Source organism: Pleurodeles waltl, chromosome 1_1 (assembly GCF_031143425.1).
Source record: "Pleurodeles waltl isolate 20211129_DDA chromosome 1_1, aPleWal1.hap1.20221129, whole genome shotgun sequence".
Lineage (NCBI taxonomy): Eukaryota > Metazoa > Chordata > Amphibia > Caudata > Salamandridae > Pleurodeles > Pleurodeles waltl.
The window spans coordinates 504694104-504719335 of record NC_090436.1 but is presented as its reverse complement, the minus strand read 5'-3'; the positions used below and the strand labels follow the sequence as shown (position 1 = coordinate 504719335).

At 42.4% G+C, this 25232-nt stretch overlaps 1 protein-coding gene across 6 annotated transcripts in view; it reads left to right on the top strand.

Annotated features, from left to right (window-relative positions):
* LYSMD3 (LysM domain containing 3) overlaps positions 1-25232 on the top strand; it is a 106110-nt gene that overhangs the window by 57586 nt on the left and 23292 nt on the right. For all 6 annotated transcript variants that reach the window (XM_069225258.1, XM_069225221.1, XM_069225239.1 and 3 more), the window contains one exon: positions 17460-17740. In XM_069225258.1, the coding sequence (XP_069081359.1) occupies positions 17471-17740 (270 nt within the window). In that variant the 5' untranslated portion in view covers positions 17460-17470. The remainder of the gene's footprint in view (positions 1-17459; positions 17741-25232) is intronic.

Sequence of the window (25232 nt, the reverse complement as noted above, 5' to 3'; positions counted from 1 at the left end):
TATCCAGAGCCATCAATCCTGTGGATCCCTGATTACATCACTGACCTGCCAGTCGAGGCCCCTTCCTAACAAGATTGCCCCCCCCACCCACTGCAGTACCCGCAGAAGCAAAATAAACTTGCTCATACTTCTTGGAAATATGGATTTTTGGGCAATTGGTCTTAAGATGAGTTTCTTGTAAAAATATAAGCACCTCTTCTTAATCCCACCCCAACCCCGCAAAGTGCTCCAAAAAAAAAAACATTAAAATAAAACAAACTGCAGAAAAAGAAAGGAAACCCTACCCCTTGCATGGGAATTGCTCTCAATACCCCTCCTGCGGTGTACTACACTGGGTGCCATGACTTTGCACTCCTCAGCACAATGCCAACATCCTCCCCTTCATCCCCCCCCTCCAATTCCCCAAAATACCATATTGAATATAGCAATTAAACTTCAAATGATTTTCCACATAATGACTAGGCTGAACAGCCGGACTTGATTCCCAAATCAAGACATAACTACCAAGCGCACATTAATTAAAAAATCCCTTCAATAACCAGCCTGCTAAAGCCAGGAGTAGTAAACAGTCTAATTATCCCCTTACACACTAGACAAATTGGAAATATAATGCAGAAGCCATGCAGGAGAAAAGATTGAATTTGTCCCCTGGCTAAAATCTGCAGTTCAGATTGCTGTACAATTGGTGGTTGAAAGCCCTGTGCTTTGAATAGATGCATCATTTTAAAAAAGTCCTTCCGACAACGAGCAGCTGAAGCAGTTGTATCAGTTAAAATAAAACATTGTGGTATTTCTGGTGTAGAAAATTGTTTTTGCTTAACGGCCTCGGCTAGCACTAATTCTTTATTCATATAGTCCATCAAGTGTACCAGGAATAGTGCGTGGACATTTTGAGCTGGGGGGACCTTTGGCTGGAACATGATGAGCCCTTGTTATTAAGTCACCGGAGTAATCTGGAAGAACAGAAGCCCTAATAAAAGATTCCACCCATTGAAGAACTTGCTGGCCTTCACATCCCTCCAGGACATCTACTATGCGCAGATTAGCGCTTTAAGAGTGATTTTCATATTCCTCTATCTTGGCCTCAAGAGATGAGTTGTGTTTCTTGAGCTGGGTGACTTGCTTTTGGGTCAAAGTGACTTGATCTTCCAATTGCAATTCTTTGGCCTCTGCCTCCTTCAACCTTTCAGGAAACTGGACCATCATCCCCTCAGTTTTTGCAAGCCTTGCATGGAGAGCTGCTACTTCAGTCGCCTGTGATGCCCTGAGTTCTCTAATCTCAATGAGTATCACATTGAGCATCATTTTGACATTCATTTGCATACTGCCTGATTTGTCGGAGGAGGAATCTTGCTGCTGTGCCTCCTGCTGGTAACTCCCCATTAGAGCATGCTCTAATAGTTGAGAAGTTGTATCTTGGGGGCCATAGAAAGACACTTGTGAGGAATCAAGGCTTGAAATTAATATGGAAGCTGATATAGTCAAAACTGCCTTTAGGGTAGCTGACTGTAAGGTTTGCAAAACCCTAGGATCAGTTTTACCTTTGGAAAACAAAAGATACTCCTTAGCTGTACCACACTTTATTTCCAGACTTGGACCGACCCCACTGGAGGATGACTCAGAGGATGACCCAGCAGTCGCTCTTATAGCGTTGGAAGAGCCAGTAATTGTGACAGCTGTAGAAACCTGCAGTGATTCCACGGGGGAGTTCACTGGGGAGTCCGTCCCCTTATCCGCAGCTCTAGACTCCTTGCATGAGTGTGAGCTGCGATTTGCTATAGCAACAACTTGTTCTGCGCATTACTTAGCTCTTTGTGCAAGGGCAGAGGCAGCCAGAAATCCTGCTTTAGCCCGGACTCCAAATGTTTTCTCATTTTTTGTTCTTTTGTTTTTTAGATTTCCCCCCCCCATATGATCTTGCAGAGTGGACTGCTGAACGTCTTGAGTGAAAATCAATTGCAAATCAACCCTATGTTACTTAGCGAGCTAGTGTAAGTCCTGCAGGCAACCAATTCAACTGAGCTAACAAAGGCATTAGAAGTGAACCACAAAGTCACAGTAGGGTGGGTACCAAGCCAGAGACCCTCATTGTGGAATGACACAAGTAACAGTTCAGGCTGAAGTCTGAAAAGACTAGCCCAGATAAGAAACCTGGAGGTCCACTCTTTTCTAAATTCCCTGCCCCCCCAACTGCCAAAAAAAAAACAATCCTAAGGGAAAGCCTGTGCGTGCTGCCTGCTTACTTGTAAGTCACATGGGCGATGGATCCAGCCATAGCTAACAGTAGTTGGGTGGACTGGTTCTACTGGTTTCTGCCAAACATTAGGCAGAATTTGAATGTGTATGTGGGACCACTTGATTTCAGCAAATTGACGGTGAAGCTGATCAGTTGGACCGGTGGACTGGTGACTAATAAGGTACATTTGGATATTTTGTGTCTGCTGTATAATATGGCTCTGCTGCTGAAGAAACCCAGCTCGGCTTAAAAGCCTCAATTGGCATCAAAGGTAATCTCAACACCAAAAACTCGTTGGAGATAAGAAAGATCTCTCCGCTTCAGGCCACTCTGCACCAAAGCCCCCATCAGCGTCACGGTCCGACGACTTGGAACAGCCCATCCTTCAGCATTTGCTGGAGTAACTCAATACGTGTTAAGAGACTATTTATCCAGCCACAAACTGGGAAGATCTCAACAGGCTGCCACCCAAGGCACAGGACAGTATCCCCCCCAAGTCACAGGGCACTATACCTAGGAAGAGGAGACTCATTTTTGAAGAGGAGATTGTCTTGGGACCCACACATCCTCCTAAGCACACAAAGCATTTGGATAGGGGCTCTAGCCCACTTCCTGCACATTACCCTCCTATTCACCTGCCTCTCCTAAGTGCCACCCCATTTGTGCCAGCTACACCACATTCTTCATAACGGTCACAGCACTCCTGTGCTTGGGGGAGACAGCCTATCATATCCCTCCCTGGTTTCCCTCATGGAGCAATAACGTGCTAGTGCTCAGGGAACTGGTGGCACCCTGCTTCCTGAATAGGAAAGCAAAAAGATTGATGCAGCCGGCAAGAACGTGGCTTCACAGTCAGCCACACAATGGAGAATCACAAAGTCTGCTGGCTTTCTCTCTTGCTACAACACAGCACATTGAGACAAAATGGAGGAACTCTTCTATCACCTCCAAGATCAACACAGGCCTTGTGGGAGATAGTCACAGAGAATAAGATCCTCTCCATCACTACCATCCTCCGCACCCTCGATACAGCTGGTAGTGTGGCTACAGGGGGATCAATTTGAGTGTCCTTATTAGATGCCATGCTTGGCACTGTATCTCTGGCTTTAAGCCACAAGCGCAACAGCATCTCCTAAACCTGCCGTTCCATCACAAATATCTCTTTCGACTGTAGGTGTTTCAAATGCTTAAAAAAGATACAGACACAGCCAAAGCAATTGGTTCTCTCTAAATACCCTCTCCCAAAGCTTGTTTCGGAGACCCCAGTACGGGGGGGGCAAAAAGGCCACTTCCCTGGACTGACCCTCTCTAACCAACAACAACTGCAGCAGGAAACTCCGTTTACTCTAAAGGAGTTTACAGAGGTGAGAACACTAGAGGCAGAGGCAAAGAAGGTGTGGCCAAAAGATCTGCCTCCACAAAGCATTGACTCCCCTGAACTCCCTTCCCCCAGGGATGACACTAAATGTGTTGGGGGATGATTACAGGGGTTTTTCCTGCAATGGGATGGAAACACTTCTGGCCAGGGGTCCCCTCCATCATACAACATGGTTACTGTCTGTAGCTCACTGAAACCCCACAATGTGGAACTGAGTCCAATGCCGCTGCAAGTTTTCCTTTGGGATGACCAGTGGAAACCTTGGTTTACGCAGGTTAGACCAGTGGAAAACTCGTAATGAGGCCGGTGGAGAGCACCGTGGTGGTCTCCTCATCTGGACTTTGGCAGTCAGGTTTTTCCACCCGCCAAACTCGTAATCAGCCCCTAAGTTCGTCAAGTTAGCATTATGACCGGATGCCTCACTCTCTGGGTCATGCACCCAACCCCTGTTGGCGACCAGTCAGTACTGCACAAGGCCTTGACCTGCTTCCAGCCCGTTGCAGGTGGACAATCCATCCTGTGCATGGGCTTTTCCATGGCCTTGAGCAGACTATGCACAATTATTTTCCCTTATTTTCAAAATAGTTTATTTTCATTAATTAATGATGTATTTTCCTGCACAAAATGGTGTCCTGTTTGCTGTGCACAGAATGGTGGCCATGGAATCCCTATTTTCATGACAATGTTGAATTTGTGAACATGTTTTGATATTTTTTGGCATATTTTTCCGCAGCTGTGGGTGCCTCGCAGCCTTCCGTCTGGGTCAAACGCCCTTCTTGGTGCTTTCCCATGGATGTAGAATTTTTTTTTCCACTATGTGGAAAAAAAAAACTTTTTTTTTAAATCTTGTTTTTAATGATGCTGGAGGTAAAAAAAAGAAATCCCTTAATTAGCTAATCAGATATGTGAAAAAAATCAAATGATTGATATGATTTACAACGGAAAATGGCAGACACACACAAAAGCATTAACCCTTATAAGCCTACCTGGCAACATTTTGAAAGGCTTATATCGCAAAAAGTATCAAACAGATTTACACCAAAACACTGGAGGCTTGCTTTGTGAGAAAGGTTCTACTTTCATACCAACTGTGTTGTTAATCAGTTAATAGTTTTGCTGCAGGTGCAAGCAAAATTTCATGTGGTAGCTAAAATGGGAAAACACTACTTTTTCACACCCATCCCTTTTAACAATTTTTGTGTCACTCTGCACGGAGCTTCACAAAATTGGCTTGACTGACCTTAGCTGACTACACCAAGCGTTTGCCAGTGTTAGGGCATATTCAGGTACACATGATTAATCTCAGTGTAACACCCCTGTATAAAGGTAGGGTTTGTTTCCAAGAGATTTCTTGGATCACATAGCATTCCCCAGAAGGTTCAAGATCTAGTGCTTGAACTCTGTATTGTGCATGTGCTGTAATGAAGTTGTTGATGAATTACAGATTGCTGCTATAGTAAAACGTCATCATGTGGAATTGATCACACTTGACCCCGGTCCTTTCTTCGAAGAGAATGATAACTGTTTTGAGGGTGTTTAGGAAATAGCTGGAACGGGAGACACCATCTCACTATCGTCGTGGATGCACTATCTCTGTAATGATGAGTGTTAGTTCTGAGATAACAGTAAGTTATTCAAAACATGCTGGAGTTCTGCTCACTTCCACATGGTGTACGTGCAATATACAAAGTGCACCTCTCCACTCACTTAGGTTCCAATGCTGTTTTGTGGTTATGGTGGTTGCTGCATCCTAAAGAAAACAGCAAATCTCCAGTTTGTATTTTTGACACCTACTCAGGCTTCTCCAGTGGTCCAAAGCAACAGATTGGGCTGTCTTCTATTACACCGACTTTGTTTCTGCAAAGTGTGGCTTGTGCAACACGTTTATGCTAGGGCTCAGCTGTCCTTTCAGTAGAGATTTTTTGTCACAGCGGCCCCCCTGCAGATTTGATTGTTCCTCTTCAGGGTCTTGTGTGAGAAATCCAGAGAAGAAGTATTTGTGCCCGAACCAGTATTGCACACACTACCATGTTATCTCTTTATAATTCATGAAAGAATGTGAGCTATTATAGGTAAATTTAAATGACCAGGTTCACTCATATTAACTTGCTTTGATAATGGTCAAGTATATTTTCTAATTACCATCCTCAGTGGGACACATATGTAAAGGGTAGCACCACGTCCTCAGGACTCAACTGGTTGTTCCTCTACAAACAATGAAGTGGTAGGAGGCGGTATTAAATGAACTTTGCAATTATACTTGAATATGATCAAAGAATGCTCATTCTCTAATATGGTGAACCTACATTAAAAATATTTGGTAAGCTCATTAAACATGTACTAGTGACAGACATCCAGTGGCTTCCAGTGACTTGGAAGCAGTTAAAATGCACCCATACATGATTGGAAAAACTGGATAATTGAACAAATCAAGTGGCTCAGACACACTCTTCAGCGTACACTTAAACATATACATCTCTCACCTCGCACTCGTACATGTACTTTTCAAATCCTGCATTCACAATACACAACGCTCACCCAACGTTCATACTTAAACACCCGTTATTCTGCAATCATCCAAGCTCGCTGCTCATTCAGCGCTCACAGGCACACCTCTCAACATACACTCACATCTCTTATCCTATACTTGTTCGTCCTGCACTCTCAGTTCACAGGTTATCTGGTATTGGGCATATTTTTCAACCTGGGTTCACACAGGTAAAATGTAAATCCATACTCACACAGGTGTATACTACCCTCTTTGTTTACACACAGGCATATCTCTTCTCTTGTGTGTAATACACCCCACTCACAATGCACTGAATTATGAATTGGAGGGAGCCTCCTTCCATACTGCTAATCCAGTCTCCTAAAACGTGTCCTTAATTGTAAAGTCCTTTGAATGGCCCTGGATAAGAGCCCACCTGAAACAAAATAGCTAGTCATGTGTGCCCATTCAACAATGTGAATGAATTTTCTGTGCTGAATGTCCTTCAGGCACTGGTTAATAGGGTGGAAAGCTGTTGTGCCAAAAATAACCTTAAGTTGAACCATTCACAGTCCACGGTCTTTATCAGGGGCCTGCTCGAAAAGCCATTACTAGCTAGCTCTAGGAAATCAAAAAACAACTATAAAATCATTCAGGTGCGAGGGCGAACAGTGTCCCTAGTTGGAAGAACTGCATCAAATCTGTATAAGCCATGACTGTGGAAGCCTCAACGAGCATCATCTGATTTGCACACAAAAAAAAGCGACATTTTATTCCAGTGTCGAGCCGCAGCCTTACAAGCTGAAATAGATGGTATCGCCTGACATGACGATTATGAGGTGGGTAGAGATAAATGGAGGTGTGGGTTACATGAGGTTATGGGGTAAGTAGAAGTAAATGGAGGTGAGGGTAACTTGAGTGTTCGGGGTGGGTAGAGGTAAATGGAAGTAAGGTTGAATGTAGGGTGTGAGTGGGTAGAATTAAAGGCCGGTAAGGGTGAGTTTAGGGTTTGTGGCTACGGTTAAAGAAAGGTATGAGTGAATTTATGGTTTGTGGTGGCTCGTGGTAAAGGGTGACTTTAGGGTTCAGGTTGGTAAAGGGAGGTAAGGATGATTTTAGGGGTAGGTAGAGGTAAAGGTGAAACATATAAACCTTTTGAAATCACTGTGTTTGAATAAAACAGCCTCTAAATTTTAAAAGAGGTAACTAAGCAAATGTGACACAGCAGCAAACGATAATTCAGAAAAACACATACGGTATGGCATCACTCTTTAACAAAGAAAGTATATTTACTGCTTGATCGCCAGTAAAAGTGACGGGTGGCTGAAATGTACGTTTCAGAAATTGGTCACATGCCAACGTTTCATTATTGCTAGTTGTTTGCATTCTGCTCTTAGAAATGCCACAAAGCTTGAGCATCAACTCTGATTGTTTAAAATTGGATTGCAAGCAAAAAAATAAAACAAAGTACCACAATCCAAGTGAAGGTACAACACTAATCATGAAATCAATCAGTACTTCATCCATGCTCCAGGCAAGAAAAAAACACAGAGACAGAGTGAAGCAGAAAGGTGCTGACATACTCACGAATGCATAGAAAGAAAGTAAGATTGACAATGAAGCGATAAATAATGGACAAACTAACCCCCTTTCACAGTTTTATTTTTTCCTTGTAGAAACAATAGTTCATCACAATCGAAAGCGCATGCTGTGACCAGAAATCTTCAAGGACAAGAAAGTGCCAGCCACCTGTTTGGGTGAAAGATCACCTTACACAGAAAATACTATTTTTCGTGGCATGCTGTAACTCCCTTGCACTCAGTAACCTGTGACATAAAAAGAAAAAAATCATTTATCTCCAGCTAGTTTGTGCAGCAGCAACCGCTTGGAATCCTTGACCCACTTGTACTCAGCTACACATTAAAACCAAGAGAAGAACAATAAAGGGTCTGATCAGAGAGTAGGGACTGAACATAGGTGATCTTTTGGCCAGAAAAGTGAGCAAATCCACTGCCTGTCCCTTATACCTTCTGAATTTCCCCAATGCCTTCCTACAAAACCTTTTTAGGTCTGGCTTGACAGTGAAGCATATGTCTATCAAGATATCCACCTTCAAAATCCTAAGAATCAGAATACGTATAGAAGGAACAGTGTTAAACTGGTTTAGAACTTATCTCTCACAGAATGCATCTCATCAAAAATGGAAACTTTTTTTTCCTACCTGTGTCGAAAATTCCCTTGTGGGATACTGCAGGGCTCTGTCATTACTGATGCTGTTCGATCTCTATGCCTCAAGTCAAAGAATGTGCTAACAAAACATGGTGTCTCTTATTTGCAATATACTGAAGATGCCGAACTTTACATTAAAAGTGAATGCCCCAACAGGCTTGAGAGACTTATCTCCTGCTATCTGGGGAGCAAAGGATACATTTGATCACTTAGGACATAAAACTAAAGCACTAAAAGATTGCATTTCTCCTTCTCTCCCCAAACAAAGAACAGGAACTCCAAGTCAGATGGTAAAACCAAAACAGTCAACTTAGCCTCCCTAAGATAAATTAAGACACATTTCTAGGGTTGATAGTTATCCCTGTGTGCCTGCTGTCCTGAAACCAACAATTGCAGATATCCTTCTTTCCATAGTCCTATAAAAAATAAATCTCCAGAATGTATCCATCGTTCCCCAGGGTTTGCCTGTTTCTCTTCTGTGAGAAATACTTATCCATATGTGGAGTATCAATTTCATCAGTAGCTGTGTGGGAATGTATGCTGCTTTTTACTGTTAACCCTTAATTTTAATAGTTTAAATGCTAAGTATACCTCACATCCGTGTGATATTATAGCGTTGGGAAGGAAACCTTTCCCTGAAATTAGACTTGTGTACAGCTCAGAAAAGCAGATTTCATTGACAGGCAATTTCTGTTTATTTATTTTTTAATGCCAACGTATGTTTGGTGTTTAGTGAATAATTATTGTGTGTGACTGCTCAGTTGGCTGAGAGTATTCCTTGTTTCCAGGTATACTAAAAGCTGTACATGACCGAAGGAATCTGGAGAAAGTTTATGGCTCGGCCATTATCAGAAAAACGTCTAATTTCAAACATGTTAGAAATGTTGTCTCTAGTTGTCAGAGGAATACACCCTTGTCCAAGTAGGGACCACAATCCTAGTCAGGGTAAGTCACACACAATCCAAATTATCTTGTGCCCACCCTCCGGTAGCTTGGCACTGAGCAGTCAGGCTTAACTTAGAAGGCAATGTGTAAAGTATTTGTGCAATAAATCATGCAATAACACAGTGAGAACACCACAAAAAGACTCCACACAGGTTTACATTTTTTTGGGATATTTATCTGATTAAGGTGAAAACAATCAAGATTTGATAATCACAAGTTAAAATATCACTTTTGTAATGATAATAAGAGTCTTATGTTCATAAAACCAACAATGTTCTATTGCAAGCGCAAAGTACTGGGTTTGCATAAAAATTACTCGCAAGAGGACCGCAGAGGAGGAGATGCGTGGAAAAAGGTAGGTGTGCGTCGGATTTCTTCACACAGACGATGCGTCGATTCTTTTCCATGCGGCAAGGGCTTTACGCTGAATTCTGGCACACAGGCTTGAATCCTCTTTGCGATGCGGGGTGTTTTGACGCCCAGAGACGATGTGTGGAAATCCTGGGCATCCGGAGCAAAGTCACAGCTGTTGCGTCGATCCGGTGGGTCATGTGGTAGAATTTCTGCTGCACGGCTGGCGATGCGTCGATTATTCTTGCAGGAAGTCTGGCTGTGTTGTTCTGGCTTGGCGATGCATCCATCCGGTGGGCTATGTGTCAAAGTTCCGGACGCAACGTTGACGTTGTGTCAATCTCCACTCAGGGAGCCGGACAGACCTTTGAAATGTAAGTGTCAGGCCCTCCACCCTCCCAGCCTAGGAAGACCTATTCTGTATGCAGATGTGTGCAGGTGTGACTGAGCATTCTGTGTTTGGGGTTGTCTGAGTGAAATGCACAAGGGAGCTGTCAACTAACCTAGCCAGATGTGGATTGAAAGGTACAGAAGGATTTAAGTGCAGAGAAAGGCTCACTTTCTAAAAGTAGCATTTCTAAAATAGTGATATTAAATCCAACTTCACCCATTAGCAGGATTTTGTATTACCATTCTGACCATACTAAATATGACCGGTTTACCCCTTTCTAATCAGAATGTACCACCCACATGCTTTATGAGGGTTGCGCTAATGTTAGCCTATGAAAGGAGCAGGCCTCACAGCAGTGGAAAATTAATTTAAGGGTTTTCCACTACCAGGACATATAAAACACACATATATGTCCTGCCTTTTACCTACACAGCACCCTGCCCTCTGGGTTACCTAGGGCCTACCTTAGGGGTGACTTATAGGTAGAAAAATGGGAGTTTAGGCTTGGCAAGTAATTTCTAAAGTCAAAGTGGCAGGGAAATTGCACACACAGGCCTTGCAATGGCAGGCCTGAGACACGGTTAAGGGGCTACCTGGGTGGGTGGCACAACCAGTGTGGCAGGCTCACTAGTAGCATTCAATCTACAGGCCCTGGGCACATGGAGTGCACTTTACTAGGGACTTACCAGTAGATAAAATGTGCCAGTTGGGTATGAACCAATGTTACCATGTTTTAAGGGAGAGAGCATATGGACTTTAGCACTGCTTAGCAGTGCTAAATTGCACAGTCATAAAACCAGCAAAAATAGTGTCAAAAAGTGTAGGGAGGCAGGCAAAATGTTGGGGGTGACCACCCTAAGGCTGTCAGGTCTAACAAAATGTTGTTGACAATTTCTCTTTCCCAGTGTTTCACTATTTTATGATCATTGTAAGCCACAAAATGTTTGCTAATCCGCTCAATAGGCTCTTTGCAGAATGCAGAATTTTATCTGTTCTTTTCAATAAAAATGTTAAACCTTCTTTCATTTGCACGTGGCTTTCTGAGTTAAAAAAAATAAAAAAAAATAGGCAAAATTAAAAAACAGTTATACAAATCATTAAATATTACTGCCAGATACACTTTTTTTGATTGCCTACTCAAATTGTTTTAGAAAGGTGACCTAACGTTTATTTTACAGCAGAAACTGTCTATCCATTTGAAAAGAAACCAATCACCTGCTGTCCTGTGCTGCACATAGGTGCAAAGTGCTATGCAAATTCTGTTTATTATTATAAACCTCTAAATTTGGGATAGGCTGGAGATTAAAAACCATTATAGTTTGTTTTTTCATTCTAGAAAAATATGTTGACAGTAGTTTTAAGATTCATTTAAATCAAATAAACGTTTCAATAATTTGTAAGCGAATGGATGCAGATCTGGCCTATGTAATTTGTGTGGCATAAATAAATGGTGTGGCGCAGGCACCTTGTAGTTTTGCAAGAGGAGTTATTCAGCAGGCAGGTACAAGTAGAAGCATGTATACAAAGAGTAGGTGTTAGCAGGACCTTAACCTAAGTCTAACTGCCAAGTGACTGCTCCACCAAACCTCCACCACACAGAGTTCCATGTCATCACACATATCCCCCTTTCACAAGGAAACATATAGAAAAAATATGTACTCTGAAATACCTCGAGAAAGGATAACAAAGTCACATGAAAGGGGAACTATAAACAGAACGCACAGATCTCAAGACCACACAAATGTGGGCAAACAAATACAAAAATGAATTCACATTGCAAACTAAAATCACATAGAATGGTCAAAACACACTCCCCCATCCTCAAATGGATACAAGCATAGAGACACCCATAATACTCAAAACCCATCAAGCCAGTTGGCCACACTGAACTGATGAAGAATTTAGTAAAATAATGTCTATAAAGTTAGGAGGAAAGAAGAAACAAAAGTACTAACAGAATAAAGCTTGAGACCCAAATAAAAAGCAGTCAGCATAGAATGCAATCAAAAACATACGCACAAACATGCAGCACCATTCCCTCTTGACTTCATATCCAAACAGGGTTTCTCGGAACCCTTGATTATTCCCAAATGTGAATTGAACCCCAGTGAAACATCCAAGTTGGGTATCTTTCAACACCACACATTTGAAAAATGGAAATTTAGAGTTTCAAATCCTGTGCAGTAGAACCTGGTACACATGACCCTTAAAATTGTAAACAGAGGGGAAACACTTGTAACATTGAAAACAGGGCATCACTAGACCCTTGCAATCATAAACCAGGCCAAAGGCAGCTCTGAAAACAGGGTACCCATTTACCCTTACAATTTTAAACATAGTAACAACATGTGCAGCATTGAACATGAGGGGAGCTAGACCCTTGCAACCACAATTGTAAACCAGGTAAAAACACTTTCAACACAGAGTGCTACTAGACCCATGCAAGTGTAAACCGGGTGAAACTCTTGCAAGTGGAAAATAGGGTAAAACCCTTGTAACGCATACTACAAGAAGTGCAATAGAAGCTAGGGTAAAATTCTACCCACTCCTACTCCTCAGTTGATGATGCCCACTAATAAATGTCACAAGTTGATAGCAGTTCAGGGTACATCAGATAAATCAACTTAAAGATAAGAGGGTGACTATCAAACCATAAACTGTAATACATCAAAAGTAGCAATGACAATGTATATTCTCATAGAAGTGAAAAACTAGAACACAAACTGGCTGTAACACACACTTCTTTCAAAACATAATACATAAACTGTTGAAGTATGCACTGTCCCTGGAAAGGGCAGTGGATTCTACAGAAAAGGTAATTTTGCCCTTCTAAAATGTTTGCTCACTAAACTATTCAACTAAGTATCAGCTGCTTGATTAAATTATTGCTCTTTAAATTTTGGCATGTTTGCATAACAAATTGTGAATAGATTGTGCATATGTTATTATACCAACTGGACTATCCCCATTTCACAGTCATCTTTAAAAAAAAAAAAAAAAAACAGTCCTAAATGGGTTGTGGTTTATGTGTTTATGAAAATATCAGTGTTACTTTCTTAATATCTGCTGGTCAAGAACATGAATCAACAGAGCAAAATCTTCTCCTGCAGTGCAGCAGTGAGGAAGACAAACAGCTCCTTCTGTGGAACATTTGTATATTCTTGGCAATTCCATGACCGAGTTTCCGAAGTTCTAAAACATACCAATATCAGATTGATCGGCAATGAATACAACTTACACTTGGAAGAAACAGTAAATCTCATAAACCTGCCAACTGTCACTCAGTGAATGTATACTGCCTGTATTATTTATTTTCCTTATGTGATGTGATGAAACAGGTGGTGTTGGTAACACCCACAATTGCAGCCATTGCACTACATGGAGGGTGAGTGCTGACTGTAATGCCACACTGAATGGTCGAGTCCCTGTATAAACACACTTGTAGCCACTGAGGAAAGAAGATGGCATCGAAAATTAAATCTCTGAACCCTGCAATTAAGTAGCACTTTATTGCATGTGAGAAACATTCCTCATAACTAAGCTATCCTGTTTTAGGTTTAAGCCTATAATAACTGATAAAACCCCACCATAAGGGAAACAGCCCTCATCAATGTAAACACCCATAAATATCTGAACAGCCACATACAGAAGTAACAGTCAGAGAAAGGAAAAAGTGACAGAAAATGTGTCATTGTTATTTCTCTTGAATGGACCAACACAATGCAACTTTGTTATACAGGTTAGCAGCACAAGAGACTGATCTGAGATTATTCTGCTTGAGTTTTGTTGTTAGGGATGTTGCTAAAATAAATTTGTTTCTTCTCCCTTTTCTTTCCTCCTGTTTTGTGCGCTTAAATTGAAGGTGTGGGGTTTAGAAATATGTTTACAATGGATCTAGTTATTTTGTACACTTTAAAGAATCTAGTATTATTACAATCACTTTTAATCTTTTATCAGTGTTTCATAGTGCAATGGTGGATCCTTAACAATCTTGGTCAATATGTACTATTGCATTTACTCACATACACATAATGAGTCAAAACATTTGATACATTGGCTCCCTTTTCTAACAAGTCAGTATTGACAGGCCTCGAAAAATCATAAAAATACTACTAGACCTGGAGGTCGAGTAGCTTGAATAATCTACTCGACCTGACTGTAATGTACTTGACCTGGAAACGGGTCTCGAATTGTGGGATCCCAGGCAAATATTGTATATTACAGTCACCTTTTTCTTCATTCTCATATGAGTGCACCTTCAAATATGTGAGTTCAACATTTCTGATGTTTAAAAAAAAAAAAAAAAAACCTCTTTTGCTTGATTAAATACTCTCAACACTTTGCTCCTTGTATAATAAATCTAGCCCCACACATTGGGTACACATGATCCATGCATGACTTGCCTCTTAGTTTACTTATAGCTTTGCCATCAGGGCAGAAGTGTTTCTCAATTTATGCTTAAACACGTGTTTTGAGCCCATAGTTAGAATGTTAACAGCAACATTTCAAGTCCTAGAATACAATGTGATCTCTTTTAAAAGGTCAGGGCTGACTTAAAGGGAGACATTTGTTATAGGGACACTTAACAGCTATGACTGTCCATATGGCAGCAGCACCACCTTAATGTAGTCAGGCAAAAAAATGGAAAAAACGGTGAACATTCTTAAAGCATCAAGTTCCAGGTCTCTTAGAATACATGGCTACAAATTAATCTGATGTAGTTAAAAATTATAAAGGTTTCTGACATTACTATGCTGTTGGCAGTGTTGACCACCCCTACAATTTCATAATATTCAATTCAGAGTGGGTGAATGACTCACAGCTGTGCCCAGTAATTGTCTATTAAAACATTTGAATATAGCATGCTCACTTTTTTAATCCATTGGTAGTCCTGTACACTAGACAGAGTCCTGACAGTGAGTGAGAGATATAATGAGGTGAGAGAGATGGTAATGAGATATGAGTGTACTAGAGTGCAATACACAGAATTTCTATGCCTAAAACAGTCTAGCATACAAGCATCAGAACACTGTTAATCAGAAGACACTACTTACCTTGTATTACCTCTCATTTAACTTAAATATGTGCTTTATAACAATCACTGCAAAAAAACAACATATTATTTATAAACCGGCAACACTGTTTTAGTTTATTTTGGAGTTCAGGTAGCTGATTTCAAAAACTTTGGAAAACACTGACAGAACTCCATTGAAAGCCACAAAAAAATAAATACTGAAAAGCGGATAGCTTACTCAACCATCCAATAAGAAACTGGTACATGCCTCTCACTCCTTTAAATACAGTTCTGCTTAATAGGCTTCTAGCAACCCTAGAGATAGTAGGCTGTTGCAGCCACCCCCGTGCCACTTGTAATCCTGGACTTGGCATGCTGTCACAGCTATCTCTGCACCCCTGGTGATCCAAATCACAAATCTGTATTATTTCTCAACTTTTAGTAGCTTCCTTTTTGTGCGGTGATTGGGTCCTAGTTGTCTTTTATGCAGCGTGCCGCAAAAAATCCTTTGATCTTGGACACATTGGTTCCTCTAGATATCCACTCCCTAAATTCATTCCCAAGATAAAGCCTTAGATTGTGTAATGCCTCTGAATACGTATGAGAAAGTACTTCAATTTCTGGACATCCAAAACCCCTGTATTATGAAAAGGGAGCTTTCCTTTAGAGCCCTCCTCGTTCATTACTAGTGTTGCTTTCTTGGTCACAAGGCTATCGGGTAGTACGGCACTGGTGGGGTCTCGCAGTTCATTGAAAGCCCACACAGCCATCAGTTTTTGCAGGAAATAGTGTCCATCCTTAATGCAGTTTATTTCAGGTCCTTTATCGAAGAGTACTTATAACTGGTTCTCTAACAGTTGTTGCCATCGTTGTGGCACAGATCAGTGGAGTGCGATGCAGGAACACAGGCGGGCACCTTATTTGTTGGCAAGAGGATTTACTCAGCTGTAAGTAGGCTTGTACAAATATATACACACGCACAAAAAAACACCAGGAGCACGTGTAACACAGTTCAGGTCTAACTGTCTACTAACAGCTTCACAGAGCCTTCATCGCTAAGTATTCAGTAACCTTTCTTGTAAAACATGTTGTGGAGTTTAGAACACTATCTCAACCCTCAAAAATATACAGCTTAACACCAGTTTTGGGGTGGGGGAGAGAGATGGGGTTGTGTGTACATAGTGCATTTAGTGTACAGTTTCTTGCGTTACCTTCAAATAAAACATTTGATGATTAAAATCACTTGGAATCCACATTATGTAGGTGGATTCACTCATCCACTCTCCCAGCCACCGCTTTCATATTTCCAGAATATTGTAGCAATGTATAGCAATGGAAGAAGTTGAAGGTTTCCCCTCCGAGTGGGTACTTCCCATAGTGTTTTCTTTATATTAGTAGGGATGTATCACTCATGATAACCTCAGAAACATTTTGAGATTCTGTGAAACAGGTTAATGTTTGTAACTGTTCCCGACTTACCCAGAGGTAAGAAGGGTTGAGCAGAACCTGAGCTCGAACAGTGCGTGGTAGCATCACACAAGGCCATGCCCATAGACTGGTGATCTGGTTGTCTTAACCTGTAAAGGCGTACACTGAGGTTTACTCCTCTGAACATATAATATAAAATTTAGACCTGTAATTATTTATTTTGTGCATAAAGCAATAGTGTGCCAGCATGAACAACCTAGTTAAAGTATCCCTCTTGAAAACTGCAGTGGTTCCTGCCGGCAGCCCTTAGTAACCATTACGTTTTTGTCATGTCCTGTTGTTATTGGTAGTAGGGCTGGTCAGCAAATATATAGCTGCAGTGTTCCCCTGGCAGCAGTCAGGGACAATCTCCGGGTTGAATTAGTTAGTTTTGCCACCTACAGAGAGAAATTGCATATGGCATTGTGAATAACCATTTATACTGCAGTTTGAGGAGACTGCAGTCACACCAGAGAGACTTCCCTGTTGAATTTGTTTTAGTGGAAAACCCAACCAATAGTGAAAACAGGAGGTTCCAGAAAACGTGATATACTCGCCTTTAAACTTCCTTCTAAATAAGCACTGGAATTGCTGCTTATACAGATTGTTGAAGTTGTGGAGCTAGTTAACATGCTGCAAAATATTATTCATTAGGGTGAGATTAGCAAATGCAATATCCTTTACAACTAGTTTTCTTTTAACTCAAACAGATTTACCTTCATAAGACAATATGGCACGTTGTACTGTGCTACTTGCTGCTGCAATATTTTCCCGATTTATGAATTTGACTTTATTAAATGACTGTTAACACTGTACCATCAATAAATACGCCTCAATAAAAATGCTTTAAAAAATAACCAGAGGTGTGTTCCTATTCATTCTTTTCTTAGTGCAATTTGAAAACATGCTCAAGAAGATCAACTGTGAAAACCTGTCTTATTGTTTTTTCTTTTTCCTTAGCTTTCCTGACCATGACCGGAAGGAATCTGAATCGTAGTTTCCTCGTCCCGGAAGTTATTCAGCCACCTGTGGTCAGTCACAGCTATCCATTTGGAAATAGTACAAACTCAGACAATGATGCGTTGGAAGATGATAATGAATTATATGAGCTGCGTCCAAGAGGAAGAGAGAAAATCAGGCGAAACACTTCTAGAGACCGACTGGACGACATTGTGTTCGTAACAAAGGAAATACATGAAGGCGATACGTTAAATGCAGTTGCTCTGCAATATAGTTGTTCAGTAAGTTCTCTATATGTTTGTCACATAAATAACAAGCTTAAAAATAATATTTTTGTTATATATTTGGTTTTAGTATTACTAATGTCTAGTAGAGGATTAGTGGTTATTTTTTACGCAATTCACTGCTTTCTCCTCAATTGTATGACTATGACCATACACTACATTCATTGGAAAGTTCAGTTACTATCTAGTGTTAAAATTGTCAGCAATAACCACTGCCATTTGACCACATCTAAGTTGCTTAAGAGCCTACATAGGAAGGATGGTGGGTCTGTAAGAAGGGTGCTTCAGTACAAGTAACAAAAAGATGTGGATGGTGAACTTGACAGCAGGATTGAGTGTGTGAATGGATCTCTGTAGGCTAATGGAGGGTGTGCTTGTATGAAAAGTGTTGTTGTCCTTTAAATTCCTCTTTTTGTTATCTTTCTCTGTCATTCCACACACTCCTTGCTGCATCACACCTGGACTTACTTCACATCTGTCATTGGAGGAATGGACTGGCAAGGGATTTCTGGGTTCTAATAGTATTCTTGACCTCCAGGTGATGATATTCTGGGCCTGATTACAACTTTGGAGGAGGTGTTAATCCGTCCCAAATGTGACGGATATACCACCAGCCGTATTACGAGTTCCATAGGATATAATGGACTCGTAATACGGCTGGTGGTATATCCGTCACTTTTGGGACGGATTAACACCTCCTCCAAAGTTGTAATCAGGCCCTTTATCCTCATTGCCACTGACCTCTAACACTGCCTTCCACTCATTTCCAAAGTCTAGTGTTTGTCATGGTTGTGTTTGTTCAACATGTTTAATAGTTTTTTAAAAATCTGTTTCTAATTTTGTCATAGAGATACAACATACCACGATGCCCACTTATTGTAGCAACCAGTGTTCAGGCATATTACAACGTTGGACGCTGTGTGTTGCACATTCAGTCGACTTCACAGCGCATTCCACTGGATGGTGCATAGTTGTGGCTAGGCAGTAAAATATTTGTATCAAGCAGGTTGGTAAGTGATTCTCAGTATACATGACATCTACATTATGTTCTCTATGGCAGTTACCTCCGGCACTTAGGGCCACATGTGCTATCGTGACTTCCTAATTGTAGCTTTTTGCGACTTACATTTAGGAAGTCTCAAACTGCGATGTACAGCAATGTCTCAGACACTGTTTGCGAGTGCAATGGGCCGCAAATGGACCTGGCTCATCAATATTCATGAGGCAGGTCGCAATTTGCGACCCACTGGGAATGACCTGTTGTCACAGGTATGGTGGCCTGCTGGGGCGAGCAGACCACCATGTCTGTGACTGCTTTTTGAATAAAGCATTTTTTTGTTTGACATGCAGCCTGTTTTCCTTGAAGGAAAACTGGATGCTTTCAAAATTTCATTTTTAAGAGCCTGCTCTTCAAAAATGTTGGTGCCCACATTCACAAAGGGGAAACAGCCCAGTTTGCAAATGGGTTACCACCTCCTTCACAGAGTTGGTAAAATGTGAAACATTCATACATGCCCCTGTTTTCTCGGTTAGGAAGGGATGCCCTTAACACACCCTTCCTAATACCAACTCACAAACCCTATTTTGCGATAAGGCAATAGGTTACTGACTTGCAAAATAGGGTTAGTACATGTCAAAAGGCTATTTAGTAGTCGTAAACGGCCCAATTTGGCTTTTGGGACTGCTAAAACCTTTTATACATGTGGCCCTTAATTCGGCACCATGTATCTGTAAAATTAGGATCATGAAGGTCACCATTACCAAATAGCATAGCTTGCGGATGTTGTAAGGAGGCAAAGTCTGATGCCATGTTATCTCTCGAGTCCTTTTCTTTCAATCAGTCCTCCATCTTAGGGGCAGGGTCTCTCATGCATGTCCTCCGAAATCTCCGCTTTGCTCGTGGCATCATTATTGCCACTTTCCTTCTGGCTGACTGAAGGATTTGTTTAGTAAATCCCTGTAGCATTTTCCAAGCAGTGCATGTTACTGAGAACACCTTTATTTCCCTAATAATGTGTGCAACTTCACTCCAGTACCTCGCAACCATTGGGCATTCCCAAGCTAAATGGGAAAAAAAAACCTGCAGGTTCTGCATTACATTGATCACACTGTGGGGATTTGATGGGATCCATATTATGCAGAACACTGGGTGACTATTTAAAAATCTGAAGTGTATTCATTTCGGTCTGTAGTTGATAGGCATCTAAGCAAAGCAGTATCTCTTGTACAATCTGTTCCCCCAGATCTGCCTCCCATTTCACTATTGTCTAGTGGGCTCCAACCTCTAGTGAGCCAGGCTATAATTTACAGAGCCTGGTGATCCACCCTTTTCCCGCTGGATCTTTGATCATTTGTGTAAATGTGGGTAAGCGTTTGGTTCAACTGGAAATATCTGGCACTAGGCCCTCACTGCATGCCACAATCTGTAACAGTCAAATATATCTTTGGGGCTTCACTTTCTTTTTCCTTTAAATTGTTCTATGGCTCTTTTATGAGCAACATATAGGTGATCGATGTATTTTTTAGGTGATTTTTGAGGCAACATGCTTTCAACAGTCTAAGCTTGATCCCCCATTCTATCGTAAGGGATAGGGAAGTACAGGGTTGTCAGGCATGGCAATTTTCTAAGAGTATAAGCTCTTAAATCCTGCTGCCCCAGCCATGGTCCGTAACAACTAGTTTGTGTGTTGAACAGCTTTGATAAACTGCAGTGGCCTCTTTGGTTGAATCCCCATACTAGTTTGTAGGTCACCCATCCCAGTTGATCCCTCTCTGTGGGTAAGTGCAGGATGCCCTACTTAGCAGGTCAGACCAAAAAGCTGCATAAATGGTTTAAGGTGTATGATAATAAAATCCTCAGGCTCTGGTACTGCAAATCGCTTTGCTCAAATGACAAAGTGGGGATTTCCCATTTCAACCTGGGGTTTTTACCTCACCCAAAACTTTCTGTTAAGTGGTGTTTACAACCTTGCAAAGAAACCTTTGCCTGTGGGCAGAGGGATGTTATTAAATGTGTATATAAGCCTGGGGAGGGCCAACATTTTGGTGAGAGCAATTCGACCCACCATGGACGGGGACACTGATGCAAAGCTTTGTGTGCTCACTCAGTTTGTCAATGACCAGTCTGTATTGGTATTGGATGATCATCTGCTAATCTCTGTTTATCATTATGCATAGATAGCTAAACAATCTGTCAGACCATCGCAGTGGGAGGTCAAGGTGTGGTCTATATGAAGCCGCAATTAGGGGAGAACAATTCAGATTTTCCCCTGTTAATCCTTATCCTTGATATCACCCCAAACATTATTTCCCTGATTGGAGGAGTTAGATCTAAACCTGGTTTGTTGAAATGGAGCATATTATCCAGAAACAGGGACAATAATATAGGCCTCAATGGAAGCAAAGCTCCCCTGTGGATATGGAGTTCATGCAACAAGGCTGCCAAGGGGTTCATGGCGAGTGCAAAGAGAAGCGGTATACGGACAGCTCTGCCCCATGCTTTTATATATTTTGGAGGCCTACAAGATGCACCCAGTGATATACATCCTCACCATGGGTGCAGTGTAGAGTAAATTTAGGAATCCCAGTATATGAGCACTTACACCTAGTCTTGGAAGCACTGCAAATAGATGCAACCATTTGAGGGAAGTGAGTGTCTTTTCTTCATCTAGAAATACAAGTCATCAATCTCATGCAAAATCTAATGTAACAATTTCTCAGGTTGTTGCAAGTGACTTGTCACAGAATAAAACCAGACTGTCTGAGGAGTAGAAAGCTCCTTAATGGGTTAAGACTTTGCCACTATATCAATCAATCAATTGATCTTTATTTCGGCCAATTTGGCCATAAAAGATGTACACAAAAAACACACGTATGAACATATAAAACCATCAAGGAAAAGTAAACAGAAAACACATCAGATAAAAGACCATACAATTAAAATAAAAACTTAAAGTTAGATAGGAGCCTGCAACTTTAAAATACGGGTACGAATATGCCAGACATTGGTAAGGAATTTGGCTAGTGCAAACACAATTGGACCTGAAACATCAGTTTTTAAAATTCTGTACACCGGGAGGTACTCCCTAAAACCAAGGTTTCTAATAAGTGGTAGGAGCCAATATTTCCTGGCGGCCTTGTAAGTTGGACAAAACAAGACCACATGCAGATCGCTTTCCTCTGCTCCCACACATGTCGGACATAGCTTGGTAGATGGCAGTGTTGACCAGGAGCAGGTGTAAGATCGCAGAGGCAATGTGCCATATCTCCATTGGAGAAATAGCTTCCTGGCCAGCACAGGAGACATAGCATCCAGAACCCTCTCCAGGCGGTATGAGTCCTTGCTTTGCGCGAATACAGATGTTAATGACCCCCTCATTCTTGCAGTCTAGGGCCATAGCTAATTTCTGCTCGTGGTAAGCACTGACCAAAGCTCTTCGTGGGATCCTTAGTGAGGCGTTAGCTGGATCCGACCACAGGTTAGGGAGGCCCAATCCCATACAGGACTTTTTTATATATTTTATCCACGGGATCTGTAAAGCTTTAGGGTGGGTTAAAAACTCCCTCAGTTCCGCCCTATAAGAAGAGAGTTCTTCGGTGCTCCATAGCCTTCGCCAGAAGACTATGGGTCTGAGACCTAATTCATCTGCTATTGGTCTCAGACCCAGATCCATCCTCAGGGGGAGGAGCGGAGTACTGGACGGGAGTGCTACTATCTGTCTAATGAAGTTGTTCTCAGTTATAGACAAACTGCAGGAAACTGTGTGACCCCACAGTTCCGCCCCGTACATCAGAGCTCCTCTAGCCTGTGCCTTGTATATCTGGATAAGCGGCCCCAGCGGTCGATATGTGGAGCTTCTCATCAACCGAGCAATGCCGCCAGTGGTCTGCACTAATTTAAGATTAACCCTAGTCTGGTGAGTTCCCCAGGACATGCTTTCATTCAACGTTACACCTAGATATTCAAAGGTGGAGACTCTCTCTAAACGTGAAGCTCCCAGTAAGGGGTTCGGGCGTGATCTTGGGGTTGGGTTCATAACCATAAACTTGGTTTTATTAGCATTGATTTCCAACCCCCTATCTGTGCAAAAAGCCACAAGAGAATCAAGGATCCTCTGTATCCCCATGGGGGTTTTGGACAGCAGCAGGGTGTCATCTGCAAACATGATTGCAGGCACCCTGCTGCCATTCAATTTTGGGGCATCAGTGTATTCAGTTCCATTGAGGTGGGCGATTACCCCGTTGACGAAGAGGCAGAACAGGGTCGGTGCCAATACACAGCCCTGTCTAACCCCCCTGTCAACGGGGAATCTGTCCGTTAATTCCCCGTGTTTCCCGCACCTGACCCGGGCGTAGTTATTATGGTGCAATCTCTTTAAAGTTATCAGGATGTCTGGGGGGACCCCCATCTCAGCCAGAACACTCCAGAGTTTCCCTCTGGGCACGAGGTCAAACGCAGCCCTCAGGTCCACAAATATAGTGTATAAACTACCCCCTTCCAATATTGCTGCCCTCCAATAGATAACGTTCAGACGAAAAACCTGATCCACTGTAGAAACTCCCTTTCTAAATCCCGCCTGATACGGACTGAGGGCACCCGTTTCTTCCACCCAGTCCTGAAGCCGATTCAGCAGTATCCTGCCAAACAGCTTCTGTGACACGTCAATTAGACTGATTGGTCTGTAGTTGGCAGGGAGCAGGGGCCAGCCCTTTTTAAATATAGGAACCACCTCTGCCCCCAGCCAAGTACTCGGAATTTCCATGCCACACAAAACTCCATTAAACACTGCAGCCAGATAGGGGGCCCAAACACCGGGCTCCTGCTTGAACAGGTCCCCGGGCAGGCCGTCCAATCCTGGCGCCTTTCCAGCTTTAAGTCCCATTAGTGCTACCTTCACCTCCCCCACTGTTATCAAGTCCCCGCCATACTCTACCAGTCCAGTACCGAAATCAATCTTAGTTTCTCCCTGCTCGGAACTGTAGAGAGACTGGAAGTGTGCCTGCCACACCCCTGCTGCAATATTTGGTTCTATTGCCGAATGGAGGTTCCCCGACCCCCCGTTTACTACTCTCCAAAACATTCGGTGGTCTCTTGTTGCGAGGGAAGAGGTAAGCTCCTCCCACTGGTTCTCCTCCCATTCGGTTTTAGCATGGATGACCAGTTTTTTATAAGCCCGTCTACTTTCTCGCAGCTTCTCTCTATCTGTTCCCTCCTTGATGCATCTGAGGAGTTCTCCCTTTGCCTTCCTGCAGACTGCATTGTACCATAAGGAGTTATGTTGTTGGGTCCTCTTCTGATTCTGGACCCTGGTAAAAAGCTCAGAGGCCGCTCCCTTTATAAGGTCCTCATGAGCCTGATATAATTTCTCATGGTGGACTATATTGCCCACATCGTTGGCTAGCTCTCCCACTTTTTCCAAAATGGGGATTAAACCTGCGTAGAGCTTCGAAAGTTTCACTTGGCTCGTAGCTAGTTTATCCCACCTGATTCTTCTCCTGTTATTGTCTAATAGTAGTTCAGGTTTGGACTCCCCCATGGTTGTTATGGAGGCCTTTGGCCCAGGATGGCTAAGATCGAGTTCAAGGGCGTTATGGTCACTATCCAGTCTCTCCACCACCCTAAAGTCCAGGATAGAAGACCAGTTCACTATCTGTACAAGAGCATAGTCCAAGCGGGACTCTCTTCCCACTCTGTTGTACGTGGTTTTGCTTGGTACATCAGACTTAATACGTCCATTGCAGGCTCTAATTCCATGCTTTAGGGTGAGAGCAGTAATCTGCAAAGCCACAGGCGTCCATGCCTTTGGGGAAGGTGCTACAACAGGGGGTACTGACCACCTGAACTCTTCTTCCATGGGAAATCCCTCTACGAGACCGACCAACGGCTCGAAATGGGAATTTAAATCCCCTCCCACTATATAAGGGATATCTCTTGGCATTTCCGCTAAATATACTGAAAGCTCCTCTATAGTGGGGGATTCACGCGAAGCTCCCACTGGCCTGGAGTAAATATTTATCAGGGCAAGTTTCGCTAGGTTCGGCCAGGCTAATAAAACCACTAGGATATCATCTGATGTCACCGGTAGGCGTGAAGCCTGACATCCTAAGTGGGAAGCCACCCAAGTTGTGAGTCCACCAGAGGGGCGGCCCTTACCCTCCCACCTAGCCGAGATGGAAAATGACTCGTAACCTTGATGGTTATAATCTTCCCTTGCCCAAGTCTCTTGGAACATGCAAACATCCCCGGACTCGATGTAAGTTGTCCAATCTTGGGTGCCCAGTTTGCTGGCTAAACCAGCCACATTCCAACAAATTAGTCTCATGTGCGCTGGAGAAGCCACAGAACAGATTGCAGGGATGGAGTGGGGGGAAGAGCCAGTACCAAAGCCAGAAACTACACCAATTACTCTAACAGGGTCATTTTCAGAAGTGGATTCAGCCAGATCAGGCAGTTTGCTGGGACCATTATCCAAGGTCACAGGATTTAAGT